Source organism: Balaenoptera musculus, chromosome 5 (genome assembly GCF_009873245.2).
Source record: "Balaenoptera musculus isolate JJ_BM4_2016_0621 chromosome 5, mBalMus1.pri.v3, whole genome shotgun sequence".
Taxonomy (NCBI): domain Eukaryota; kingdom Metazoa; phylum Chordata; class Mammalia; order Artiodactyla; family Balaenopteridae; genus Balaenoptera; species Balaenoptera musculus.
Window position 1 is genome coordinate 27130972 of NC_045789.1, and position 25363 is coordinate 27156334.

The 25363-nt window shown below is 40.6% G+C and overlaps 1 protein-coding gene across 3 annotated transcripts in view; it reads right to left on the reverse strand.

Annotated features, from left to right (window-relative positions):
• Positions 1–16103, reverse strand: part of OTUD4 (OTU deubiquitinase 4) — a 41649-nt gene extending 25546 nt beyond the window's left edge. For all 3 annotated transcript variants that reach the window (XM_036853052.1, XM_036853051.1, XM_036853050.1), the window contains exons 1-6: positions 15922–16103; positions 11593–11676; positions 8711–8761; positions 2637–2683; positions 1865–1937; positions 645–726 (exon numbers count right to left, since the gene is read on the reverse strand). In XM_036853052.1, the coding sequence (XP_036708947.1) occupies positions 645–726; positions 1865–1937; positions 2637–2683; positions 8711–8761; positions 11593–11676; positions 15922–16080 (496 nt within the window). In that variant the 5' untranslated portion in view covers positions 16081–16103. The remainder of the gene's footprint in view (positions 1–644; positions 727–1864; positions 1938–2636; positions 2684–8710; positions 8762–11592; positions 11677–15921) is intronic.
• Between the last annotated feature and the right edge of the window lie 9260 nt (positions 16104–25363).

Consider the following 25363-nt stretch of genomic DNA (forward strand, 5'->3'; position numbering starts at 1 on the left):
GCCCAGCACCACTGCTTTGTATGAGTCATGTGCACTTGGTCATAATAGATGATAAAGGAGATAAAGTAAGAAGGCAGGAAGGAGCTACCACAGCAGTAATGCTCAACTGGGGAAGGAAGGGGTATTTTATCCTCCCAGGAAATACTTGGCAAAATCCACAGACATTTTTGGTTTTCACATGGGAGAGAGAGCACTACTGGCATCGACAGAGTAGATACTACTAAACATCCTACAATGCACAGAACAACCGCCCAAACAAAGAATTATCCGGCCCAAAATATTAAGAGTGCCAAGGTCAAGAAACCCAGGTCTAGAGCCAAATACGATCAAATACTTGATTTCCTCTGTCATTTAGATTTTCAAGCTATACACTAACAGCTTTAAAAACACATACAAATCCTTATTACTGAAATTAATTACTGCAAGAAAAAATAACTTTGTATTTACAAGCCAAACTCTAATCTATACTAGTGCTTTTTCCTACTGAAATAAGTTTTTATTATAGTATTAACATTTTTGGTAACCTAAGGCTCTCAGAAATATATTTCTACAACAAAACAGTGTATTTGCCCTGACTTGTTTGCATTAAGACTATAATGCTTAGGAAGAAAATTTCCTGTATAAGCACAAGGGTGATTACTTACACTGACACATAGCAGAGCTCTCTTTATACTTTATGGGATAGACAATATCATAATGATTTCCATTTGAAAAACACAGTAATACCTGAAAGGGAAAAATAAAATACACTTTTCAGCCCTTCATATATGACATTTACACAGTAACTTACATCTCTAATCTCTCTGAATTACTAGTAAATAAATTTCCTAGTAGGAAGTGAATATTTTAGAAGTAACCTAAAGCTCCAATGTGGTCAACTATGGTACATCCATATGCTGAAATGTTACACAGCCAATGAATCAAAAGTTCCTACTGACTTGGGGAAATGTTTATGGGATCACAAAAATCATACACAATATATGAAAACAACATGATTTCAACTACCTAAAGGTGAGGGTTAAAAGACTGTAAGAAAATATTCTAAAACCTTACTTTAATAATGCTTACCTGTAAGAAGCAGAATCAAAGGTAAATTTTTTCTGCTTTACAGTTTTAAGTACCTTCTAAATAAGTCAATCACTTATGTGTACTGTATGTGTATATATAAGGCTTATGTGTATTAGCATAAGTCAATCACTTATGCTAAGAGAAATACATACTGATTTTGCTTAGATTATGTCATATTCCAAAAATTATACTGGAAAGGCCAGATCCAGAGCCAAGCACCTTGGAAACCTGCAAGTCCTTACTTATAAAGGTCTATTTCACTCAGTTACCTGCCCCCTTACCACCATTTGCATGGTGATAAGACACTTCAACTTGGCCTGGATGATACCAAAACAAAGTTCTCTAATAATGAATCATGTTTTTTCCCCCTTTCTAGGCTTCACATCATTTTTCACTTGTTTCTGCTTTGTGACTAAATAATACCACCTTAGCCAGTAAATTATCTTTACAATGGGAAATACATCACAATTACCAAAGTATTTGTGGATGCAATCGCAGAACCCATTTTCACAAGTTATATTTCTATTTAATGTTTATATTGATGTAAAACAGCAATAGTCTAATTAATCACATACACTACTATCTCAATTTTTTTTCTCTAGTAAAATGTTATGATAGAGTTCAACACAGTGATTTGTGGAAAAAAACAAATACAAAATAATGTAACTCATGGATGATTAATAGGAACTTAAAAAAACTCAAAAAGTCACTTAAAAATTATAGCTTAGGCAGTCAAGATGGCAACTGAGTGGTTCTTTTACTTAAATCCTTTAGAAACACTTAGAAAAATTCTTACCTTTTCAGGAAAATTATTTTCAGTTACTTGTGAAGGAGAAACATTTGGTTCCCGGTAAATTATAAAATCTTTCCTGAAAATAACATGTAGAAATTACTTCTGATGAAATATATTTCATGAATTGAGATTTAATCACTCATTCACTCATTCACTCAAGAGCCCAGTATACACCAAGCAATATTCTAGGCACTGGAAATAGAGCAGTGAACAAAAGATAGTAATGGAATAACTAAGCTGTGACATACTTATATAAAAGTATCCTCGTAAAAAAATAAAATTTTAAATGTAATTTGCATATATGTAACTTCAGATATAATTCTAAAAGTAGACCTCAAAACCAGAGGAATTGTGAAGATGATATTTATAAGGACATTTCAGAAAGAAAAAATAGAGCATTCACCTGCTCCGCTAATGGGCAAAAGTTGTTAAATTGACAATATAGTGTTTTGCCTTTGTTCTAGGGGCCATTCAATGCTACCAGCCTTGAGAGTAGGAAATCATTTCTCTAGAAGGCTGATAAGTGATATAGTTTATAGGCCTGGAAAAATTTTTATATTCCATTTCAAAAATATTTGGAAAATTAAAATCTCTATACATTGATACCTAAATATCAAAATCTAACTAATGCAATTAAAAAAGCAAAACATTAGAAAAGATGCTTTCACAACCAAGGCATAAAACTGCTTTGCTATTTTAACAACTTGACTACAATGGAACATGTTAATTTCCCACTGACTTTATTTTTGTTTACCTACATTATTACAGTGCTCACCTGTACATAAGAGAAAGGGCACTTATTTCCACTTGTCCGACCCATTCCTGTATTGAACAAAAAAAGTTGGCACATAAATGTCTCCTACTTTTTACAATACCTTAAATACATATTTTTATACGATACACCTAATTAGCTAGAAAAGCTCATTAATATTGTTAGTATTGTGAATGCTATAATAACATATACTAAAAAGCAGCCCAAGTTTCTGTTGCAAAAATCCTTAGTAACAGAGCTAGAGTAAGAGTTCCTATTGATGTGGCAAGATGACGGAGTAGTATCTCTAAGTTGAGAACTTGTTAAGGCAAAGACTCTGCCCTCCAACCTAGCACCCAGAACAGAGCCTAGCACATGACACGTGCCCGGAAAGCGGGATGCGGACTCGAAGCAGAACTCAGGAATCAGGAAGGATGAAAAAGGGCAGGGGCTTCCCTGGTGGCGCAGTGGTTGGGAGTCTGCCTGCCAATGCGGGGGGCACGGGTTCGAGCCCTGGTCTGGGAGGATCCCGCGTGCCGCGGAGCGGCTGGGCCCGTGAGCCACAGCTGCTGAGCCTGCGCGTCTGGAGCCTGTGCTCCGCAACAAGAGAGGCCGCGACGGTGAGAGGCCCGCGCACCGTGATGAAGAGTGGCCCCCGCTTGCCACAACTGGAGAAAGCCCTCGCACAGAAACGAAGACCCAACACAGCTATAAAATAAAAAAAAATAAATAATAAAAAGGGCAGGTCCCTTCTCTTCAGGATGATTGAAGGTACAAAGAAAGCAGTGTCCCAGCAATCACTTTAACATGTGGTAGAAGTTCTAGTACTAAAGGAATCTCTTTTAAGTCCTTAAGCTTTTCAGAAGGAAAGGGCCAGTATATACCAAAATTTTAAATATCCATGTACTCTTTGACCCAGCAATTCAACTTGTATAAATCTATCCTAGGGAGTTCCCTGGCGGTCCAGTGGTTAAGACTCTGTGCTTCCACTGCAGGGGGCACAGGTTCGATCCCTGGTCGGGGAACTAAGATCCTGCATGCTGTACAGCACAGCCAAAAAGAAAAAAAAAAAAAAATCTATCCTAAAGAAATATTTCATATGTCCACAAAAGTGTATATAAACAAGCATGTCCACTATAGCTATTTGTAATAGTTTAAAAATTTTTTTTAAAGATAGCCCCAAGATTCCACTAATAGATAAGGAATAATTAAATAATTTTATGGTTCATCCAAACTATGTATGGAAACATCATGCAATCATCAAAAAGAATGATGAACTGACTTGGAAAGATCACTCAGATTATTATGTGTAAAAAGTAAGTTGGTGAAATAATCCTATTGTGCAAAACAAAAAATATATATATTCATAGAAAGAGGTCTGGAAGGATATATGCTAAGTTGACAGCGGAGACAGGAAATTCAAGATGAGGGAAATGTAAAGATTTTCACTCTTCATTCTGTATCAAATCTTTCACCATGAGAATGTATTCCTAAACTACTTGTGAAATTAGTAGACTTAATACCAAGAGTTACTAAAAATAATGAGCTATGGTAAATGAATGCTGCCACTTTCTCCTTCAAAGAAAACAAATTTGAGAAAAGGAATTTTAAGAGGATGGTTTGATCTCTCAGAAAAGAATCATCTTTCCCCCAAAGACTTTGCACTTTAATAGTTCTCAAAAGTTGGCTCTGTTTTTCAAAATGAAATGGGTGCCATATATTAAAACAGACTTCTTAAAATAGGCCTCTGCCTAACAATCCCAGCTTCTCATAAACTGCTACAAAAGACACCCTCTGGTATAGAGGAAATCCTTCCCTGAAACCAGTCTGCTTAGATCACAAACACAAGCTATATCCACTTTATGCAGAATCCATATATCCACTTTAGAAAATGGAAAATTATTCTACTAGTGTCAACAAAATACCACCTCTCAAATAATGTATCATTTTATAAATATTTAATCTTCAGAATAAATTCTGTTGTAGTCTGGTTAAGTACACATATCTATCATATGCGATATATGATATATCTTCTTGTCTATCGTATCTTCTTGTCTTCTCTAACCAAGGTCAATTTCTAATTATTAAAAAAAAAAATCTATGTTCTATCAGTATCTTCTACCTTAAGGCCATAATTTTATTTACTCAGCACTCTGTATGATGTTTAATCTACTTCCTCATTGTGGGTAAGAGCACAGCATGTCTACAAAATCTACTTTAACTAAAGAACTACACTATATCAAAAAAACTAATTTAAATGTTCTTAAATAGTCATCAAAGCAAACTTTTGCTCCCCAAAAGACACTATTAAGAACACTAAAATACAAGATACAAACTGGAAGAAAATACTGAAGAATATATATCCAGTACAGAATTTATATTCAATATAAAGTACTCTTATAATTATAAAGTACTCTTAAAAAACCAATGTAATAAAAAAAAGACAAAATCTATGAATAGACATTTCACCAACAAAGATATATGGATGGCAAATAAACACATGAAAAGATTCTCAACATTACTAGAGAAATCCAAGTTAAGATCACAATGAGATACCACTACACAACCACCAACACAGCTACAATTTAAAAGGCTGAGCATACTGAGTGTTGAGGAAGATGTAGAGCAATTGGAATTCTCATATATTGCTAATGAGAAAGCAAAATGGCATAGCCACTTTGGAAAACAGATTGGCAATTTCTCATTAAGTTAAACATAAATTTACCATATGATCCAGCAATTCCACTCCCGGTACTATTAATCCAAGGGAAAAGAAAACATATGCCCACAGAAAGACTTGCAAGCAAATATTCTTAGCAGCTTTAATCATAACAGCCGCAAACTGGAAAGAACTCAAGTATCCATCAACTGGTAAACTGCTAAACAAACTGCAGTACATGCATAAAGAGAATGACCACTCAGCAATAAAAAGGAACTACCAATACACACAACATGGATGAATCTCAAAATGTTTCCATTATGCTAAGTGAAAGAAGCCAGCCATATAAGACTATAAACTATACCATTCCATTTTTTTTCGTCTAGAAAAGGCAAAACTTAATACATCAGTGGATATGGGGGAGGGGGGGATTAAGTGCAGAAGGGCATGAGAAACTTTGTGGAGTGATGGAAACGTCCTATACGATGTCTGTGGGCGGTCACACAACTGTATACATCTGTCAAATTTCATCAAATTATAAGCTTAAAAATTTATAGTATGTCAATTTCACCTACGTAAAGCTGACAAAAATATATTCTTGCAAAAAGTTCGAGGCATTTTTCAAAATGTTCCACTGGTATTTTTAAGTAAAAGGAGAAAGATGCTTTCTCTGAGAATTGGATGAAGCAATGGAGTTTATCCATCAACTATATTTCTCTTTTCATTTCATACATTCCATGTATCAGGGAGAAAGAGAAACAAAGGAAGACAAATATTTATTGCTAATAACGAAGAACAAACGACTGTCCTGTTTGGCAGGTACCCGAAACACCTGGGAGTTTGAGCGGATTCGGGAGGGGTGCCCTAAGGGTAACAAATCCGGCTGGCCAGCACCCTGGGAAGGAGGCACCTGTCCCACGTGCTCAAAACCGCAGCAACCTGCCCTCCCCCCTCCTGCAGACCCCCCCATCAGTCTCAGTTCAGTTCACACTGCCTCATTTCCTCCCTCTGTCCCCTTCTCTCCACTCCCACTATGTCTCTGCTATCCTTTCTCGGACCCTCATAGCCCAAGAGCCTGAACTGCTGCACAAAGATTACTATAAAATGACACTGTGGGGTTTTTTCTGATTAAAAATTAATAAACGGTCTTTGTTGTTTCCTTCATCTTCTACAAAGGAAACAAAAATCACCAGTATTACTACTACCTAGAGAGAACTGTTAACATTCTGGTGTTTAATCTTTCCTACCTGTTACATATAATGCAATACAGCTTTAACATGCACTCAACACACACAAACTGATCAATTAGGCACCCCAAATTGACAGGTAACCACGGGAAGTCCAAAAGCAACAAAATATATAATTCTTGCCTTCAAAGAGGCTTATAAACTAAGAGGAAAAAAACTACAAACTTCAGGAAAATGAATTTGTGTCCATTTTTGTGGGCAAAACTCAGTTTCAAAATCACGGAAATAAAAATGTAGTCATGAGTGGATTTAGAGAAAAGATCTTCAGAGGGTATTTGTCACCAAAACTGGAGTAACACCATACTTATTTTCCTTTTTTAACACTTACTATAGTGTGCCCACTTCTCCGTGTATTAAACAATTTTTTCAAAACCACTGGAACTTCGTCTTCCTGCCTCTGGTCTCATCCACCTCCAGACTACCTTTACACAAGATTCTTTCATCCATCCATCCATCCAGTTAACAAAAACACGAGGCACTATTCTCACTTCAAAGCAGTGAACAAAACATAATTCACTTCTTGCCTCAAAAAACTTGAAAAACTTCCCAATGCCAGATTCCCAGGCCCCAGGCGCAGAGACTTTGATTTGGGTCTGGAATAGAGGCCAGGGATCTGCATTTTTCCTGATGCAGTGGCCTGTAGGCGACGCTTTGAGAAATGCTGGCCTCAAGTATCAGCTCCAAGCTAATGAGGCTGGCACTGACGCCCTCCCATGAGCTCACCACAGCCTGCCCTCGGACATTTCTCACCACCTCCCACCTTCGTGTGCTCCGCGCTCCACACAAACCCAACTGCTTTCTTTATCTGTCTTGCGCACAATTTTCACTACCTGGAAATGCCCTTCACCCTAGGCATTTCTTATCCAGAAGCTCTTCAGAGTTCAAATGCCCTCTTACTCTCAAACTCCTGCTTTGCCTACCCAGCTAGGAATAAAACTGAATGCCTATAGCACCATACCTATACATCTTACGACACATGTACCTTCTCACTGGTGTTCGATGTTCTTCCCTACTACAGGGAAACTCCTGAGAACAGCATCCAAATCCCAGTTACCTCTGCCTCCCGGGTGCCTGGCCATTCTTGGCCCACAACAAGCACTCAAATTAGAGTTAGGGAATTGAAGGGAGACACCAAACATTGATCAAACACCCTATTCCTATGTTATTGTTCCCTTTCCTCCCTACCTGACTCCTTCTCTTAGCTTTTTCCTTTGCTAATGTCATTTTAAACTTAACAGTGATTACCTCCGGGGATGAGGGAACATTCTACATGGCGTGCCATTAACATTTGGAATTTTACACAAAGGACATTAGTTTTTTTTTGTTTTTTTTGTTTTTTTTTTTTTTTTTTTTTAAATGATGTTGATGTTAGTATGTATGTATGTATGTATTTATTTGTTTGTTTATTTATTTATGGCTGTGTTGGGTCTTCGTTTCTGTGCGAGGGCTTTCTCTAGTTGCGGCAAGTGGGGGCCACTCTTCATCGCGGTGCGCGGGCCTCTCACTGTCGCGGCCTCTCTTGTTGCGGAGCACAGGCTCCAGACGCGCAGGCTCAGTAGCTGTGGCTCACGGGCCTAGTTGCTCCGCGGCATGTGGGATCTTCCCAGACCAGGGCTCGAACCCGTGTCCCCTGCATTGGCAGGCAGATTCTCAACCACTGCGCCACCAGGGAAGCCCAGGACATTAGTTTTGACAGCAGAAAAAAAAGAAAAATTCTTTTAACTTCCAAATGACTGAGAAAGTGCTGGCAATGGGACCTGGTGGGGAAGTACCGTCCTTTTACTCGCAACAGTCTCTCCCTACTTCTCACACTGACCATGTGATGGGGAATGAAACCTCCATAAAAGAAACTGTCTTCTCAGTTGCCTAAGGAAGCAATCAAATATCGCCCTGTCCACCAAGCCCCATACACATACCAACACAGCACCCTGGAAATCATCAGCACTTTATTTTAGGTCTTTTATGCCGTTATGACAGATAAAGATAGCCTGACTGTCTTTAGTGAGACAACAGTGCACAGTACACAGCTCCAACTGTCTTCCAATTAAATGCTGCATAAAACGCGCACCTAGGATAGTAAATGTTCATAAGGAGACCCCTCCATACACTGTAATACTAATCTCTCGTAATGAATTTTGAATACATTATTTAACATATAAAAAACAGAAATACGTCAGAAGATTACTGCATACCTGTGGGTTTTCCAAACGTTTTAAATATTCTTCAAATGACCCTTCTATAAACTGCAAAAAGAGAAAAAAGTCTATTACAAATACATCGAAGCAAAAGTTAATCTCTTCACTGTGAATTACTGAATTTTTACACAAACCTTGGATACATCAGTAATACGAAAATATATAGATTATATATACACACATGCACAGATCAAATCTAATTATGAAAATATATACAAATCATTAAGAAAATATCATAAACATACAAAAGAATTTAAAGAAGGAAACACTGTCCGGAAACATTTCCTGGACAGGACGTGGCTGGGCACAGGGACAGCGTCTTGAGGAAGTGCTGGACAGCACTGTGCTGGGAAGACAGGAGCCACCTGGCCAGCAGGGGCAGGGCCACTCGGTGCGGTGAGCGCAGTGAGAGAGGAACGCAACTGCACACCTATTCACAGAGGGCCTGGAGCCCAGGCAGGACTATCAGACTGAGGGAGAAGACAGTTCAAGGTCCCAGCAGGTGACACTGTAAACAGAGAAATTACATGATAAAAGTAGCACTTAAAGACTAACCTGGTAATGGCCAATGCTTAGAAGAGAATTAAGGACAGATGCACTAGCTAAGAAATATTAGTTTACTAATAGCTATGAATATTCATCCTCTCTTAGGTCAGTTCTACTAAAAACAAGGACGAGAACTAATAATACTAAAGATCTTTTGAAGAATCAACAAGATTTTTCTAATATGGCCTGCTTCATTGTTCCTTTAACATATAAAAAAAATTGAGTTTATTCAAGCTATATAATAATGTTTTTTGCTTTTCTCATAGCGATTCCACTAATTTAACTGAAAGATCTAAAAAGACATTTGTCTGAAACACCAAATTCAATTTTATTTAAATTAGTTAATTTAACAAAGTGATACACTCAAAACCATTAAAATACACTACCCGGTCTATAAAAATCTTTTAAATGTCCATCGATTTTTTTAAGATGGAGATTAATTCCTTTATAGATTGTATACTGTCAAATTTCCAAAAAGTATCCTAAGTTTCAACACAGACTTGTAATAAAATAGCCACATATTTCAAATATCCCACCAATCAGAGGCTACTGTTGTGTATTAGTTGATTATCTATAGACTTAAAAAAAATAAAACCACCCCACAGAACCATTTAAAGTTGCAAAAGACCTAAGCCATGTTCTGACACAAGCCTGCATCCAATCTGAGATTCTCCTTTCTAACCAGAAAGTATTCATCGAGGCCCCAACTAACCATGGTCAGTAAACAGGCACACCCTTCTTCCCATGAGAGTCTTTTCCAATTGTGGCCAATAGAAACTGTTAGAAGTATTCATTATAAGGAAAGCAAAACTTCCCCCTTGGAACTTTCAACCTCAGATCACACCTCCTGAGACTGTAGAGCTAAATAAATATATGCAAAGCACTTAAAACAATGCCTGCTGGCACACAGTAAATGCTCAACCAATGTTAGCAATTTCCACTGTTGTCAACAGTAGCCAATAACAGTAATAACTAATTCACCTGTAATTTCTTCAAATACTCAAGGACCTCTCCACTCCACTCCCCTGCCATAATACTCTCTTATCTAGCCTCCACACTACCAGCTTTTTTTAATAAAACAAGTTTTCAAATCTCCTGATCAAGCAGGTACCTCTCCTTCCTGGAATATATTACTGTCCATCTTATAACATGACACCCAGAAAAATGTCACCAGTAATAAACTTTTGCTTGAAAATAGGAACTCCAACCCAAGAACACATCTAAATACTATTTACCTATTAAGTCTTGGAATTGAGTTATATGCAAGGTGTCAATGTTCTTCTGGCAGTCAACGGGGGGAAAATACCATTGAAAGTTGTCAGATGATAATTCTAGCTCATAAAACCAATGACTAGTAAATCCTATAAGGCTTTCCATGTAAAATGAAAATAGGTCACTGTGGCATTATTTCACAGCCTACTACACACTACTGAGAAAATTACAGTAAGTTGATATTCTGTTAACTACTAATTAACTATACTACATTCTATTAACTACTTATCATTATTTACATAATTACAATGTTGATAGGTAGTTCACAATGATGAACACTGAAAATTAAAAATTTATAAATGCCTCCTGATAAAATCAAAGGCTCAACTCTAGCTATGCTCAGCGTATTTCTTATACCCTAAGCGTGCAATTTTTACAATTCACATGGGGTCACCAATCACAGAAAACTGTTAACCACAACACCCTACTCCCTGATCACAGCAGACAAAGCTCACTCGTAATATGCAAAGGTCCCGCCCAAGTCATCCTTCCAGCCTCCACAGCTCAGTGACCCATCTGTCACAGAAGCTTTCTAAATGTCTGAATAAATGAATACCACAAAATGGCCTTAAAAAAAATAAAATCACAGCTGTAACTGGATCTGAATTCAAATAAGCAGTTTTTTTTTTTTTTTTTTGGCTGCATTGGGTCTTCGTTGCTGCGTGCGGGCTTTCTCTAGTTGCAGTGAGCGGGGGCTACTCTTCATGGCGGTTTGCGGGCTTCTCATTGTGGTGGCCTTTCTTGTGGTGCAGCACGGGCTCTAGGCACGCGGGCTTCAGTAGTTGTGGCACGAGGGCTCAGTAGTTGTGGCGCACGGGCTTAGTTGCTCCGCGGCATGTGGGATCTTCCCGGACCAGGGCTCGAACCCGTGTCCCCTGCCTTGGCAGGCGGATTCTTAACCACTGTGTCGTCACCAGGGAAGCCCAGCAGTTCTTTTTTATAAGGGTTATTTTCAAAACCTGCATTAAGATCCAACCCGTGAAATTCCCACTAGACCATTCTAAAGGCTAAAATGCAAATATAAGTCAAGACACCATTACACGTTTAAAATTATGAATTACCGCTTCAAATTTCTCTCGGTTCTCTCGAAGATAATGAATACAGGCCATTCTGACTTCAACATGGCGAGACTGAGAGTGCAGCACCTGCAAAGGAAAGAGCAGTACACCATCAAGCACTTTGTTAGAAGATTCAAGCTACGACCTAGTGCCTTCTTTCACACCCAACATAACCTCACAACCAGCAGACATCAGTCTCCCTTTCCCTTTCTATCATTTCTAGCTCTTTATTCATTCCCACCTCTTCCACTAACCAGAGAGACGACACGACACATACAAACAGCAGTACTTCTTAAGCCAGATGTCACTCTATGAAGAGCTTATTACCATTTCTCCTTTAAGTCACTGAAATCACTCCTTTGGGGAAATCTTGGTAAACTTAAGACACTTTCCTCTCCCGGCCAGCCCTCTACTATAACTTTGCTCTTCACAAAGCAAGGCTGACAGAATTCCTGCAGTGCGGTGCTTAGCCTCATCCTGTGCTTGTGGCAAAAGAGAACAGACAGGCAACTTCCACAAAAATCGTCTTTGAGGCTTTATGCCCGTAAGAGATAAATTTCTTTCTCCCGGTAATTCTGAACTATTTGTCTTATGTATAAATTTAAGTCCACCGTGGTTTCAGAAAAATTAAGGCGCTCATTCTTAAATCCTTTAGCTGTCAGGCTTACATGATTCTTGAAAGGACATCCCGGGAGCAACACACAGGATGCAAACGTGCCCCTGTGTGCTGTCATCCCAACAGCCTTGAAACTTGCCCTTTTGCCCCAAATCTTAAAGCACCACCTGAAATAAGTCATACTACAAAGATGATCCAAATCCTCCCACTTTGTAGCCTGTTTTCTTCTGTTAAACAACTAGTTCAACAAAAGAATAACTTACTGGCATTTTGTCTCTTACTAAAAGTCTAAAGCTTTGGTTTGAAACCCTTTGGCTAGTCTCCAATACTTTAACTACCATGCTAAAAAGAGTAGATTATTTTTTTTTCTATTACTAGGTGTCTCAAACGAAGGTGTTCCTGGTACTCCACCAGGTCAAGGTAGGAGAAAAAAAGCTGACATATAAAATAATCACATCTCAAACTACTGTCAAGGCTTCTTGAGAATTTCTATTATTATAAAGTAACTTTAAGAGTTATAGTTCCAATTGAGTGATTCTCCCTTATGTTCAGGGCGAGCAGAGCATTCAGGAAAAGGGAAGCTCCAGGTGCACATTCTACAGGTCACTGTGGGCAACAGCCAGGGCTCATGTATACCCACAGAAGCAAAGGCACAACTGTTTGGACAGCTAGCAGGTCCCTGCACACTGAGACACACTGAAGATGCACTAGCTGAGGTGAGCAATGAATTTGTCTTCAGCATACTAGCTGGTTTTCAGCTTAACAGAGTATGCCGACATTGTTGTCTTAGGTACTACAGAAAAGCATCCTTACATATTCTAAGCTTCCAGCACTGAAGGACTGCCCAAATAGTAATAGATTTGAGTAGTAGAAAAAACAAACACCACACAATTTTTTTGCCAATTCAACAAATGACATTTAGCAACACTTCCTGCACAGAAGCTATGCTAGACACTATTATGAATCAACGTATTAGTCTGAGTAAACCACAGTGGCATCCGATAGGGCTTTCCTGCCATTAGTAAAGTGGAGCTAGTCTTAAAGCCATTTACCTAGCAACAGGTGGCAGACATAAGTGAATAAAGCTTATTTTCCATCAAAAACAATGACAGGCATATCTCTTGTTTTTTCTCCTCTTTTAACAAAGATTTTATTAGCACATGAAATCTGAACCTGTTACTCAGAAGCAAAACTCTCAGCAACTTCCGATAAAGTGCGGGGTGCCGGGGCCTTACAAAGCCAAGCACTGTTAAGAGAAGCAAGGTTAAATGACAACTGTTTAAAAAGCATAATACTGTGCAAGTTCAAGGACACTCAGGAAGAATTCAAATGGTATGACAAATATCTTTGCAAATCATTATATACATGAAAATAAGCTAGAAATAGGAGGCTTTCCAATCTTTACTTAGGGCAGCCGGTGATAAACAGTGAGAAAGGCCGAGACACACTGCTTCTCCAAGTCCTCTAAGAGCGCCCTATTTTTAGCTCTAGGGCCACAGAGCTGATTCAGGTCAGGCCTCCTGTAGGCCCACGTCCAGAACTGTAAAAAGGGAAGGGCCTATCTAAATCAGGTAATTTGGAGGGAAAGACTCCTGCTAATTCAAGTCTCTCCCTCTCCATTCCCCCCGCCAAAGGCCGCCATTTAGATTACTTACTGCGACTCCTTGTTAGAAATTATAATTATTTTGATATTATTGGAGAAATCGTTGGCAAAAAAGTAAATCCTCTGTACACATTTTTAAAGGGCAGGCTGAGGCTGCTGTTACTGTCCTCTGCCTCCCCCTGCAACGCACACACTGCCTTTGGCCATGAAGGCTATTATTACCTTTGGTCCTGTCTACTGAACAACTGAGCTGCCCCCAAGAATCACAGTATTAAGCTTTCTAAAAGCTCAGTATACTAAAAGTCAGAATCACCTACTTGGAAGGGACAGTCCCTTATGCCTAACTTAAATCCCATCACAATAAGATACAATAAAATGTGTTAGCTGACGTTAGCAATGAGTTCTTAGTGTAACCAGCTAGCTCTTGTTCCTTTCTACTTAAAAATAGAGATTCTGTATAATCAAGTTTGCCAATTATCTACAGCATGTACTACCGAAACCAGACACACCTTTCTGCTTCAACATAAACGAGGATGTAGATAATCCAACTCCAAATAAGCACCGTACCTCCCTTATTTCGATTTGTTTCCACCTCCTTCCTTACCGAATTCTTGCTAGAGCTAACAATATGTATCAATAGGGACTGAATTCACTTCCACCTCTTCCTTCTGCTTCTGGAGGTGCTAAGGAGTCCAGGGAGGCCGAGGCAGAGGAAGCAGGACAGATGGAGATCCAGGAAACTCACGAATGGGACAGACTGTTTACCTACTGATAGTAAAGACTGGGATGTGTTTGTGTGAACAAATCCCAAAGCAACATTAGAACATTCTAAAATTCTAAAAGTAAGAGACGTCTACTGAACTAAAAAAGAGCTCGATTTGGGAAGCTTTGCGAAGAATGTTTGAATGACAATGCCTGCAACAAAATGCAAAGGTTTGGACCTTTGCTAAATCAATTTCTTGTTTAAAAAAAAAAAGATGTTATGCTACTAATGTGAAAACGAGGGCCTTTGGAAAATAAATGGCTGACCTTTGGATGTTGAAAAAAATAAGAATAGACTGGTCTATAGATGTTAAGTAAAATATTTACTCACAAATAGAAATTTTGAAATCTACTTAGCATTCAAAAAAGGTGAGACAAAGAGAAACAGAAAAACTCCAAAGGCGGGGAGGAGACGGGAGGGGTGGACCTTAGGCCAAAGGAAAGCAAACTGTGAACGGTAGGAAATACACACCAGGACAGTAACGTGAAACTTTTGTCCAACTATTTCAACAGCTATTTTTCAATACAAGATGGGTTTTGGTGACTGTATACCTACCAACTACAGTATTATTTAACAGGGAATAAGCTCTCTTACCAAAAAAAAAAAAAAAAAAAATCAGAAACATCCTCCCAAGAACTGTGTTAGGAAGTGATTTTCACCATTAAGGGGGAAAAATTCGGCCAAGGGCCTAAAGAACCCCAGATATACCCTTCCTTCCTACCACCAACTGCAAAACAAACTTTTTTTAAAAGTCAATTATTTTTAGTACACCTACACTGCCTTGCAGAGCATTAAAAAAAAAAGTGAAATCTGCTCAAAGACAATTCTTTGCAAACGTTCTACGTTTTCCAAAGTCTGGCTTTCCCAAACTGTACATTTTCCCCCTTCTGATTCAGGCGGACATCGGCGGGCTCGGCTACCCCCCGTTCCAAAGTCCAGCAACAGGAAAAAAAAATCATGTTCCGCGAGTCAAGTCTGGTGCACCACCTCCTCTAAGAAACATTCGGTTTACTGGTGGGACCGCTGTGCTTATAAAACCAAGAGGAGGGGAAAAGAACATTTCGCCCAGTCGCCAGCCATCAAGCAAGGGTACAAGGCTCTCCGCAGGCCTCACGGGCTGGCCTCAACTCATTACCTCTTCGCCAGGAGGGACGACACCCAGATAATTTACAGGTTTTTAAGTTTCGATTTAGAGCTTCCAGACCCAGGGCAGCGTCCGGTTCCGGCCCGACAATGGGCCGCTGTGACGACTGCGGGGCCACGCGCAACCCGGGAGGTAGGCGGCCCGGCCCGCCCGCCGCTTCCCACCCGGCCCCGCCGCCTCCCCCCGCCCGGCCCCCGCCCCATTACCTGCTCCGCCACGGCCCGGAACAGGCACGACCCGTCCTTGGCGACCAGTTTCCGATACAAGCCCAGTTTCCGCAGATAGGCGTCCATGGGCGTCGCGTCCTCCCGGGGCGCCGCGCCGCCCTGGTCGCCGCCGTCTGGGGCGCCGACGGCCGCCTCCATGTTGCCGGTCGCGCTGCAGGCCCGGCGCGGCGCGGGCTAGCCCCACATGGCCGCGCCGCCGGCTCCTCGACGCCCGGGCCTGGGGCGGGCGGCGGCTCGGGCTTGGGCTGGGCACGCGGCGGCGGCTGCAGGCGGCGGCCCGAGGCAGCGGTCCGCGCGCATAGGGGAGCCCTGCTTAATGCATGGCCAGGCGCACGCGGCCACCTCCCGAGGGCCCACGCGCCCAGGGGCAACGGGGGGGAAATTCACGAAAACCCGAGAGCGAGGAGTCACTTCCCGGCGGCCTCGCCGCCCGGCTCAGCAACTGCGCCCGGGGGTCGCCGCCCCCACAAGTTTCCTTGTCCCGACCCGGCGGAGGCGAGGAAAGCCCCGCACCCGAGCGCGCGCGGGGTCGGCTCAGGTGAAGCGAGGCCTGCGGCTCCAACACCGGGAACCGAGGAAGCCGAAAGAGAAAGACGCGGCCTTTCGTCTCCGCACCTCGCAGGAGGGCGCCGGAGGGGCGGGGAGCGGGCGGGGGCGCCCAGCGGAGGGCAGCACCCTCGCAGCCCAGATTTTGTTTTCGCTTTCGGCCAGACAGCGGAGAGGACGGCGGGAGGTGTAGTTTGGACAGCGGCAGGAAGTCGGCCTGCGGCGGGCGGGGACGCGCGGCCGGCCTACCCGGGGGAGGCGCCCGGGAGGCACGGGGACTACAAGTCCCTACAGCGCGGGCGCCGCCGCCGCCGCCCGGAGCCGGCTTCGCGCTTCCCGGGCACAGCGTCCGCGAGCAGGCCGAGGGTCTCAGCCAGCCGACGCGCAGCAACCTGCGCGCACCGCCCCGCCCGGCCGGCCGCCCACTGCGCCGCGGGGCCGCGGGAAGTGCGCGCGCCCTGCGTGCGTGGAGTTACCAGGGACACTGAGACTGCTGGGTCGGCCCTTTGTGTATTTCCAAACAGAGGGCGCACCTGTCTGCTCCCCTCCCCCCGGCCTCTTCTGGCGTTTCCATGGAGGTGGCTTTAACAGCTTAAACAGAAAATAGAGCTAATTGGCGACGGTTCCTGGAACTGGCACCGTGCGGGGCGACACAGGCTGTGCATAAATCAACCGTGGCCTGCTGATTCCTATTAGAGATTAGATGTACAGCTCGTGCACTATAGCAAGATGATGCCTTTGCCACAGACATTTTGGTTCACCGTGCCACTGTAGCTGCCCACCCCGGCACAAAGAGATGGTCGCCGGCGGAAAAACTTAGATATTTTTTCATGAAAAATTCATCTCGTAATTGCTTGATAACGTGCTGGACTTACCCTGGGTTCCAGCAGTGCTTGCTGGAGGATTCCCGTTCAACTTCCCACCCTACGAAGTTGAATGACAATTTATGCTTTGGAACCTAGAATTTATCCAGCATGTTTTTGTGACACCAGAATTTTATTTTTACTAAAGTGCAACAGCATCTGGTGTCCTAATCATTTAAAGACATGGTTAACCATAAAATCTACTCCAGCCTTGAGGCCATGGTGCGCCAGGATGGGGCTGGGGGCACTGGAGAGTTTCTGTAGGTTTAGACATGTGGTCAGACTCTGGAATGGGGGCAAGGCAGGCCAGATGGTGAGAGCCCAGTGCAAATTACTGAAAGTTCTATTTTAGAAATTTGTTTTCGGTACTTGGTGCAAACAATGACTCCCATATTCACTTTTCCTTTGAACTTCTAAATTTGATTTCTTAAGGTTTAAAGATTCAATATCCAATTTTTTGTATTAGAGAATACAAAAGAAGTATTCTAAATGAATTTTCTTGTCCCATTATTAAATTTTGTACATTTTGTAGAGAAATAAACACTTCAGAATCACTTTTAGAAAAAGCTAGTTTCAAATCAAACCTGTTGCTTTTCTTTCTTTAAAAATATATACGTTGCATATACTTCTCATTCCACTCAAAATGAATTACGCAGTATTGCTACTACCTACAGCATGGCTTGCTTTTCTTTTTTTTTTAAAGATGGCTTGCCTTATAAACCCACAGAGGAATTGAAAGTAAAGTAATATCTAAACTATAGAGCTTAAATATTGAATTCTTAAAATGAGTAGATTCTGTAGTATTAATAAGCAATAGACTTTCTGATATGCCAAAAGAAAACTATGCCTTTCCTAATATTTATGTTACTATTCCTTCAATAAGAATTCTGAAGCTTATCTCATATTCAATATGTATTTATGGGAAATCTACTGTGTCTAGCATGCTAAGATTGCATTGCTAATTATCTTGAGGATATATTAGAAACGTATTTCCAGGGGCTTCACGTTTGAAAATTTATCAAACCTTACTTTGTACTTGAAATGTTCATGATTACATTTGCTCAAATTTTTTTAGAAGTCATTCAAAAAGCTTTGCTCACTTTTTATGTGCACAATAATTTCATTTTGAGTGGCTAACAGTGTTTCAAGCATATTTTCCATTTTAAGCCTTATCTATATTTTAATCTTATTTAAATGTGCTTACATACATATATTTTTAATAACGTACGTAACATCACCATTTTCTAAAGCCCCCAAATTCCTTTGAAATATTTTGAAAAGGAAACCAAATACATCATTAACACTACAATGTCTCTATTTTCCATTGCAAAAATGTAATTCACTGATAATAGTATAATCAAATGGATGTGATCATTTAAGTATTCTGGTTGGCACTAAAGTTGACTTTTGATATTTTTTACAATGAACTATTAAATACTAAGAAAACAGAGGCCTTTATCAGAATTCATCACAATTCTTTGTTATCTTGTAAAAATGTGGCTTGTTATCAAAAGTATTAGAAGAATAACACATTTCCAGTCTTTTCTACACATGAGGTCTTGGCAAAATTACTTATTATCCTCACTCTTACTGAATGAGTGCAGAACAGCCACACTCTAAACTGGCTGCTTTGGGTTCCAAAATTAGAAGTAAAACACCTGTTGTATCTGACCCTGGGCCTGTTTAAGGAAATCCTTTAGGTATTTTGAGACCTGATCCAAGACAGACCCTCTGTATGCCAAATCCCCAAATATAGCTCACTGTTTAGGCAATGTTAAAGGATCCTATGACTTTAAACTGGACCAATACTTACAGAAATTCACTTGCTTTCCAATTCACTTGTTGACATTAACCTCTGAAACTTTTCAAGAAACCACATCTGATTGACAGTGTTCGCTCTGAGGAAGCCATTTCTGATTAGCAAAAGTGAAGAACAGACATTTTAATCAAATATAACCTGAAGGATTCAATGCGCCTTAGAACCTAACGGAATTAAAGTCATCTCATGCAAATGTGTCGACTTTTTTTCTTGTACACAGTTAAATACCTCAAGTCTGTTTGTTTGCTCTGACACATTTTGGAGATAATTGTATCCGGTGGAATTTTTTTGTTCTAAAAAATGGTAGATTTTCCGCAGTTTTTTTTCCAATAACAGGTTAGGTGTTATGGTAGCCAGCCTCAAAGATGGCCCCCAATGATCCCTACCTCCTGGTATTCACGCTCCTGTATAATTGCCTGCACCTTATAGCAAGATTGGTCTGCTTGATCAATAGAGTAGAGCAAAAGTGATGGTACATCACGGCTGAAATTAGGTAATAAGAGACCCTTTTGGCATTTTGGTGTTCTCTTACACTCCCTCTCTTGTGGGAGACTCTGGTGGAAGCTGGTTGCTATGGGTCCTGGACAAACTTACAGAGAAGTTCTCTTGGTGGGGAACTGGAGCCTCAGGCAACTGCCATGTGAGTCACCTTTGAAGTGACTCCTCCAACCCAGTCAAGCTTTCAGACGACTGCAACCTCATGAGAAACCCTGAGCCGGAACCGTCCAGCCAAAGTCTGAGACGCTTTTTTTTTTTCCCCTGACCGGAGATTGAACCTGGGCCCCACCAGTGAAAGCATGGAGTCCTAACCACTGGACCACCAGGGAATTCCCCAAGTCTGAGATTCTTAATTCTGAGATTCTGAGATTCTTGACCTCAGAAACTATGTGAGATAATAAATGTTTGTTGTGTTAAGCTCCTAAATTTTGGAATAATACAGCAATTAGTAAGTAATACAGATATAACGCTCCATTGTTTCTCTTTACTAGGTAGACATAGAACGTATGTCAATAATTCATGAAAATAACCACTAATTTAATATCCTTAGTGGTTTTACTATTTCTCTAAGTAAAGTTGCCAGTAAGTGGAATTTTTTTTAATTTATAAAATCCTTTACAAAATAGAAAAACCTAAAATGTCCGGGCTTCATTGTCCCATAGCATTTTGGTTTGTTTTCTATAAAAATTAAAGTAATTAAATCCCACAAGAAACCTATTTTATGAAGAAAGACCTATTTCTTTCAGATCCTATGTGCTAGGGACTGCTAACTGTCCTCCACTTTGCATTTTATTTCTCCTGAATATTAGCTGGATGGCCATGCATTTCCCAGCCTACCTTGGAACTAAATGTGACCACGTGACTATTGTAGGCCAATGAGATGTGAGCAGAATTGATGAGTTTGGGACTTCCCTGGTGGTGCAGTGATTAAGAATCTGCCTGCCAATGCAGGGGACACAGGTTTGATCCCTGGTCTGGGAAGATCCCATGTGCCGTGGAGCAACTAAGCCCGTGCGGCACAACTACTGAGCCTACGCTCTAGAGCCCGCGAGCCAGAACTACTGAGCCCACGTGCCACAACTACTGAAGCCCGCGTGCCTAGACTAGAGCGCATGCTCCACAACAAGAGAAGCCCCCGCAATGAGAAGCCCGTGCACCGCAGCAATGAATAATAGCCCCCGCTCGCGGCAACTAGAGAAAGCCCGCGCACAGCAACAAAGACCCAAAGCAACCAAAAATTAATTAATTAATTAATTAAAAAAAAAATTTTTTTTAAATTGATGAGTTTAACTTCCAGGTCATCTCCTTAAAGACGAAGCCTCCTGCCCTCAATAGTCTTTCCTGCTTCCTTTGGGCTCATTTGAAAACACGGTTGAAACAAAGCCAGCATTGATTACAAAGATAACACCCTAAGAGGACAGAGCAAGGAGATGAAGGAAACAGGGTCCCTGAATGCTTCAAGGCAATGAAGGCTTGGACTATTTTGTGAGAGAAAAATAAACTTATTTAACCAACCAGTTCTTGTTGTTGTTCTTGTTACAATTACTTAATCTATGTATTCTAGAATATTTTTCTTTCAATATTAAATAGGTAGTGGTATTTGGGGCCAAATAGAATTTATGTACAAGAGTTACATCCTTAGTTGCACAGAACATTTTTTTTTTTCTGGAAAGTTCAGAAAAAAATTTTTTTCCTGAAAATTTGGGAATCCCAAATGTTGAAGGACTTCCATAAAGGTTTTCTGATGTTATTTCAACCAATGACTTTCTTCATCACCAATCTGCATTCTCCTTCAGCTGCTACATTGGCACTGTTGGCTACCTCCTCATTTTGAAACTCTCCTGGGCTTCAGGGGATGAACTAAGTAAGTGGAATCAAACTATGGTTTAGTTTCTCTTAGCAGCTGTCACTTCCTTGTGAGGTCAGCACATTGCCATGCCCAAACTTGAAAGACTAAAAATCTCACAGTAGACTAAGGCTCTTATACAAACAGCTAGTCAGGGTCCACCATCTCTGCAAATAAACCCCACATATTTCCAGCCTTTTACCCCTGTTTCCACTACCATCTCTCGATTCCCACCCTGAGAAAACTCACAAAGTTGCCTTACAAGGAATTGACTTTAGCTCCCCAGTGTGGGATTGTAAACTCTTTGTAGGTTTATAGAATTTAAGATTATCTTGTATTTCCCAAGTGACTAAGAATGTATTTGCTTTTGTGTATTCAGATTAGCAATTCAATAAACAGTCATTTAATATTTTCATGTATTTCCAATAAATCTCTCAATGAGAAAAATATTTAGAATGAAGGTGTATAATTATGGAACCTGTAGTTGTGGCATAAGTATTTGGCCAAGACTGTGTGTCAGGTTATACATCATATTTTTCTTTATAAACAAAGAATTGAAGAGAATGTAAATGTTCAACACTAGCAAATTGATTAACTACATTTTAATATGCACAGGCAGGGGACTTCCCTGGTGGCGCAGTGGTTAAGAATCCATCTGCCAATGCAGGGGGCACGGGTTCAATCCCTGGTCCGGGAAGATCCCACATGCCACGGAGCAACTAAGCCTGTGCGTCACAACTACTGAGCCTGTGCTCTAGAGCCCACGAGCCACAACTACTGAGCCTGTGCAGCACAACTACTGAGCCCCCGTGCCGCAACTACTGAAGACCATGCACCTAGAGCCCGTGCTCCGCAACAAGAGAAGCCACCGAAATGAGAAGCCCGCGCACCGCAACAAGGAGTAGCCCCCGCTCGCTACAACTAGAGGAAGCCCACGGGCAGCAACGAAGACCCAACGCAGCCAAAAAAAAAGCACAATTAGAATACTACTGATCCTTTTAATGATGTGTGTGTGTGTCTGTGTGTACGTTGATCACAATCACCCAGAGAACTTCTGAAAACTACAGATCACTGGTATTGAAGGGAGAGGATGGGGATAGATGAATCAAAGATTGGGCCATGAGATAATTATTGTTGACATTAGGTGAGGTATATATGGGTGCTCATTATACTATTCCTTCCACTTTGCACATGTTTGAAATGTTCTATAATAAAAAAGGTTAGTTTTCTGAATCCCACTCCAGTTTTCTTGAATCAGAATAACAAGGGATAGGGCAGAGGAATCTGTGTTTTATGAGTCTCCCCAGGGGATTCTGATGCTCAGCCAGCATACCTGGGAACATCTGAAAATTCGGATGGCAGCAGAGGGGCAGTGCATACCACCCAAGAAAAGGAAATTATGGATTTTTAAATTAATGTGAGAGGAGGAAATAGACAGCTGACCCGTATTCCAAGTCCATAATCCCTGTTCTAGATCATCACAAAAAATTCTTAAAGATTGCAGTCTTTACGTTGTACTGATGGTTTTATATATATAAGCATACCTCGGAGATATTGTGGGTTCAGTTCCAGACCATCGCCATAAAGCAAGTCACATGAATTTTTTGGTTTCCCACTGCATATAAAAGTTATGTTTACACTACACGGTAGTTTATCAAGTGTGCAATAGCATTATGTCTAAAAAAAAAAATGTACGTACCTTATTTTAAAAATACTTTATTGCTAAAAACTGCTAACCATCATCTGAGCCTTCAGTCAGTTGTAATCTTTTTGCTGGAGTGTCATGCCTCAAAAATATTTGAAATATTGTGAGAATTATGAAAATGTGTCACAGAGACATGAAGTGAGCAAATATTGTTGGAAAAATGACGCCAAAAAACTTGCTCAACGTTGGGTGGCCACAAATTTTTGATTTGTGAAAAACACAATATCTGTAAAGCGCAATAAAGGAAAGCACAATAAAATGAAGTATGCCTGTAATACCATTAGACAAAGACATATAAAGACAAAATTATATTGCTTAAGATGACTGCAATATAAAATACCAATACTTTAAAATTAAAGTAAGAACATATAATAAGGCATTGTTAATTAAAATACAAAAGTGTACCATCATAATTAAAACTAACATAGATGTGGAACATACTACTGTTCCATAGATATGGAACATAAAACTAACATAGATATGGAAGAGCACTGTAAAAATTAAGTGAAATAATTTTAATAGCTTTATTGAGAATGTAAATGACACACAATAAAATGTACATATTTAAAGTGTACAATTTGATAAGTCTTGACGTATGTCTATATCTATGAAACCATCACCACAATCAAGATAATGAACATATCCATTACCCCACTAAGTTTCCTATTCCCTTTTATTATATAATCTCTTTACCCCATCGCTCCCCAACCCTCAATTCTTCATGTAACTACTGCTGTTTTCTGTCACTGTATTAGTTTGCTAGGGCTGCTATAATAAAATACCACAGACTGGGTGGCTTAAACAACAGAAATTCATTTTATCACAATTCTGAAGTGTAGAAGTTCAAGATCAAAGTGTCCTCAAAATTGATTTCTTTGAGTAATCTCTCAGCTTGTAGATGGACATCTTTTCCATATGACTTCACATGGTTTTCTCTCTGTATCTATCTGAGTAGAAATGTCTTCTTAAAAGGATGCCAGTTAGATTGGATTAGAGCTCACCCTCACGACCTCATTTTAAGTTACCCCCTTAAAACACCATTTCCCAAAACAGTTACGTTCTGAGGTACTGAAGGTTAGGACTTTAACAGATAATTTTGGGGGGATCCAATTCAGTTCATAACAGAAACTGGAGATTAGTTTGCATTTTCTAGTGTTTTATGTGAATGGAACTCTTTCTAAATGAACTCTTTTTTGTCTGACTTTGTTCACTCAGCATATTTATCTTGAGATTGATCCATTCATGTGTCAATAGTTCATTTCTTTTCATTCCTGAGTGGCATTTCATTGTCTGGACACACACATTGTTTATCCATTCACCTGTTGATGGACATTTGGGTTATTTCCAAGTTGAAGCTATTAAAAATAAAGCTGCTGTGAACTCTTTATTTCTCTTGGGCAAATTACCTAATGGCTGGGTCATTTGATAGGCGTGTGTATAACCTCATAAGAAACTGCCTGTGATATTGGGATTTATAATAAGAAATATATATATATAGTCTTTGTTCCTCTCAGTTCCTGGCACAGAGCTCCTAAACTCTTGGAATTTCCTAAATGAAGAGAGTGATAAAGGCCCCTTTGTTCACAGGAGGCTTTTTTGGAAAACCCCTCGGTAACCTAAGGATGGGCTGGTTGACTGGGGAACCAATTATGAATAAAGGGTTGGAACTTTTAGTCCTACCCCAGCTTCCTGAGAGGAGAGAGGGGCTGAAGGTTGAGCTCAATCACGGATGGCCAGTGATTTAATCAATCGTGCCTATGTAATGAAGCCTCCATGAAATCCCACAAGGACAAGATTTGGAGAGCTTCTGGATTGGTTAACACAGGGAGATTCGGGGAAAGTGGAGCGCTCAGAGGGGGTGGAAGCCCCATGCCCCTCTCCCCATACCTTGCCCTTTGTAAGACTTTGCCTGGGTTCTCTCTCTCTGTACCATGGCCTTAAACCTCTCTCCAGACATTAAGCTGGGGTAATAGACTCACAACATCTGTTTCCCATCTTTCAGTGATCATTATCCTTTGTTTTCCAACATCCATTGTCTTGAAAACCATTGTTTCATATACTTTGCCTGCATTTTTGGTTATTTCAGGAGGGACGGTAAATAAACTCCCTGTTATTCCATCTTGAGTGGAATAACAGAAGTCTGA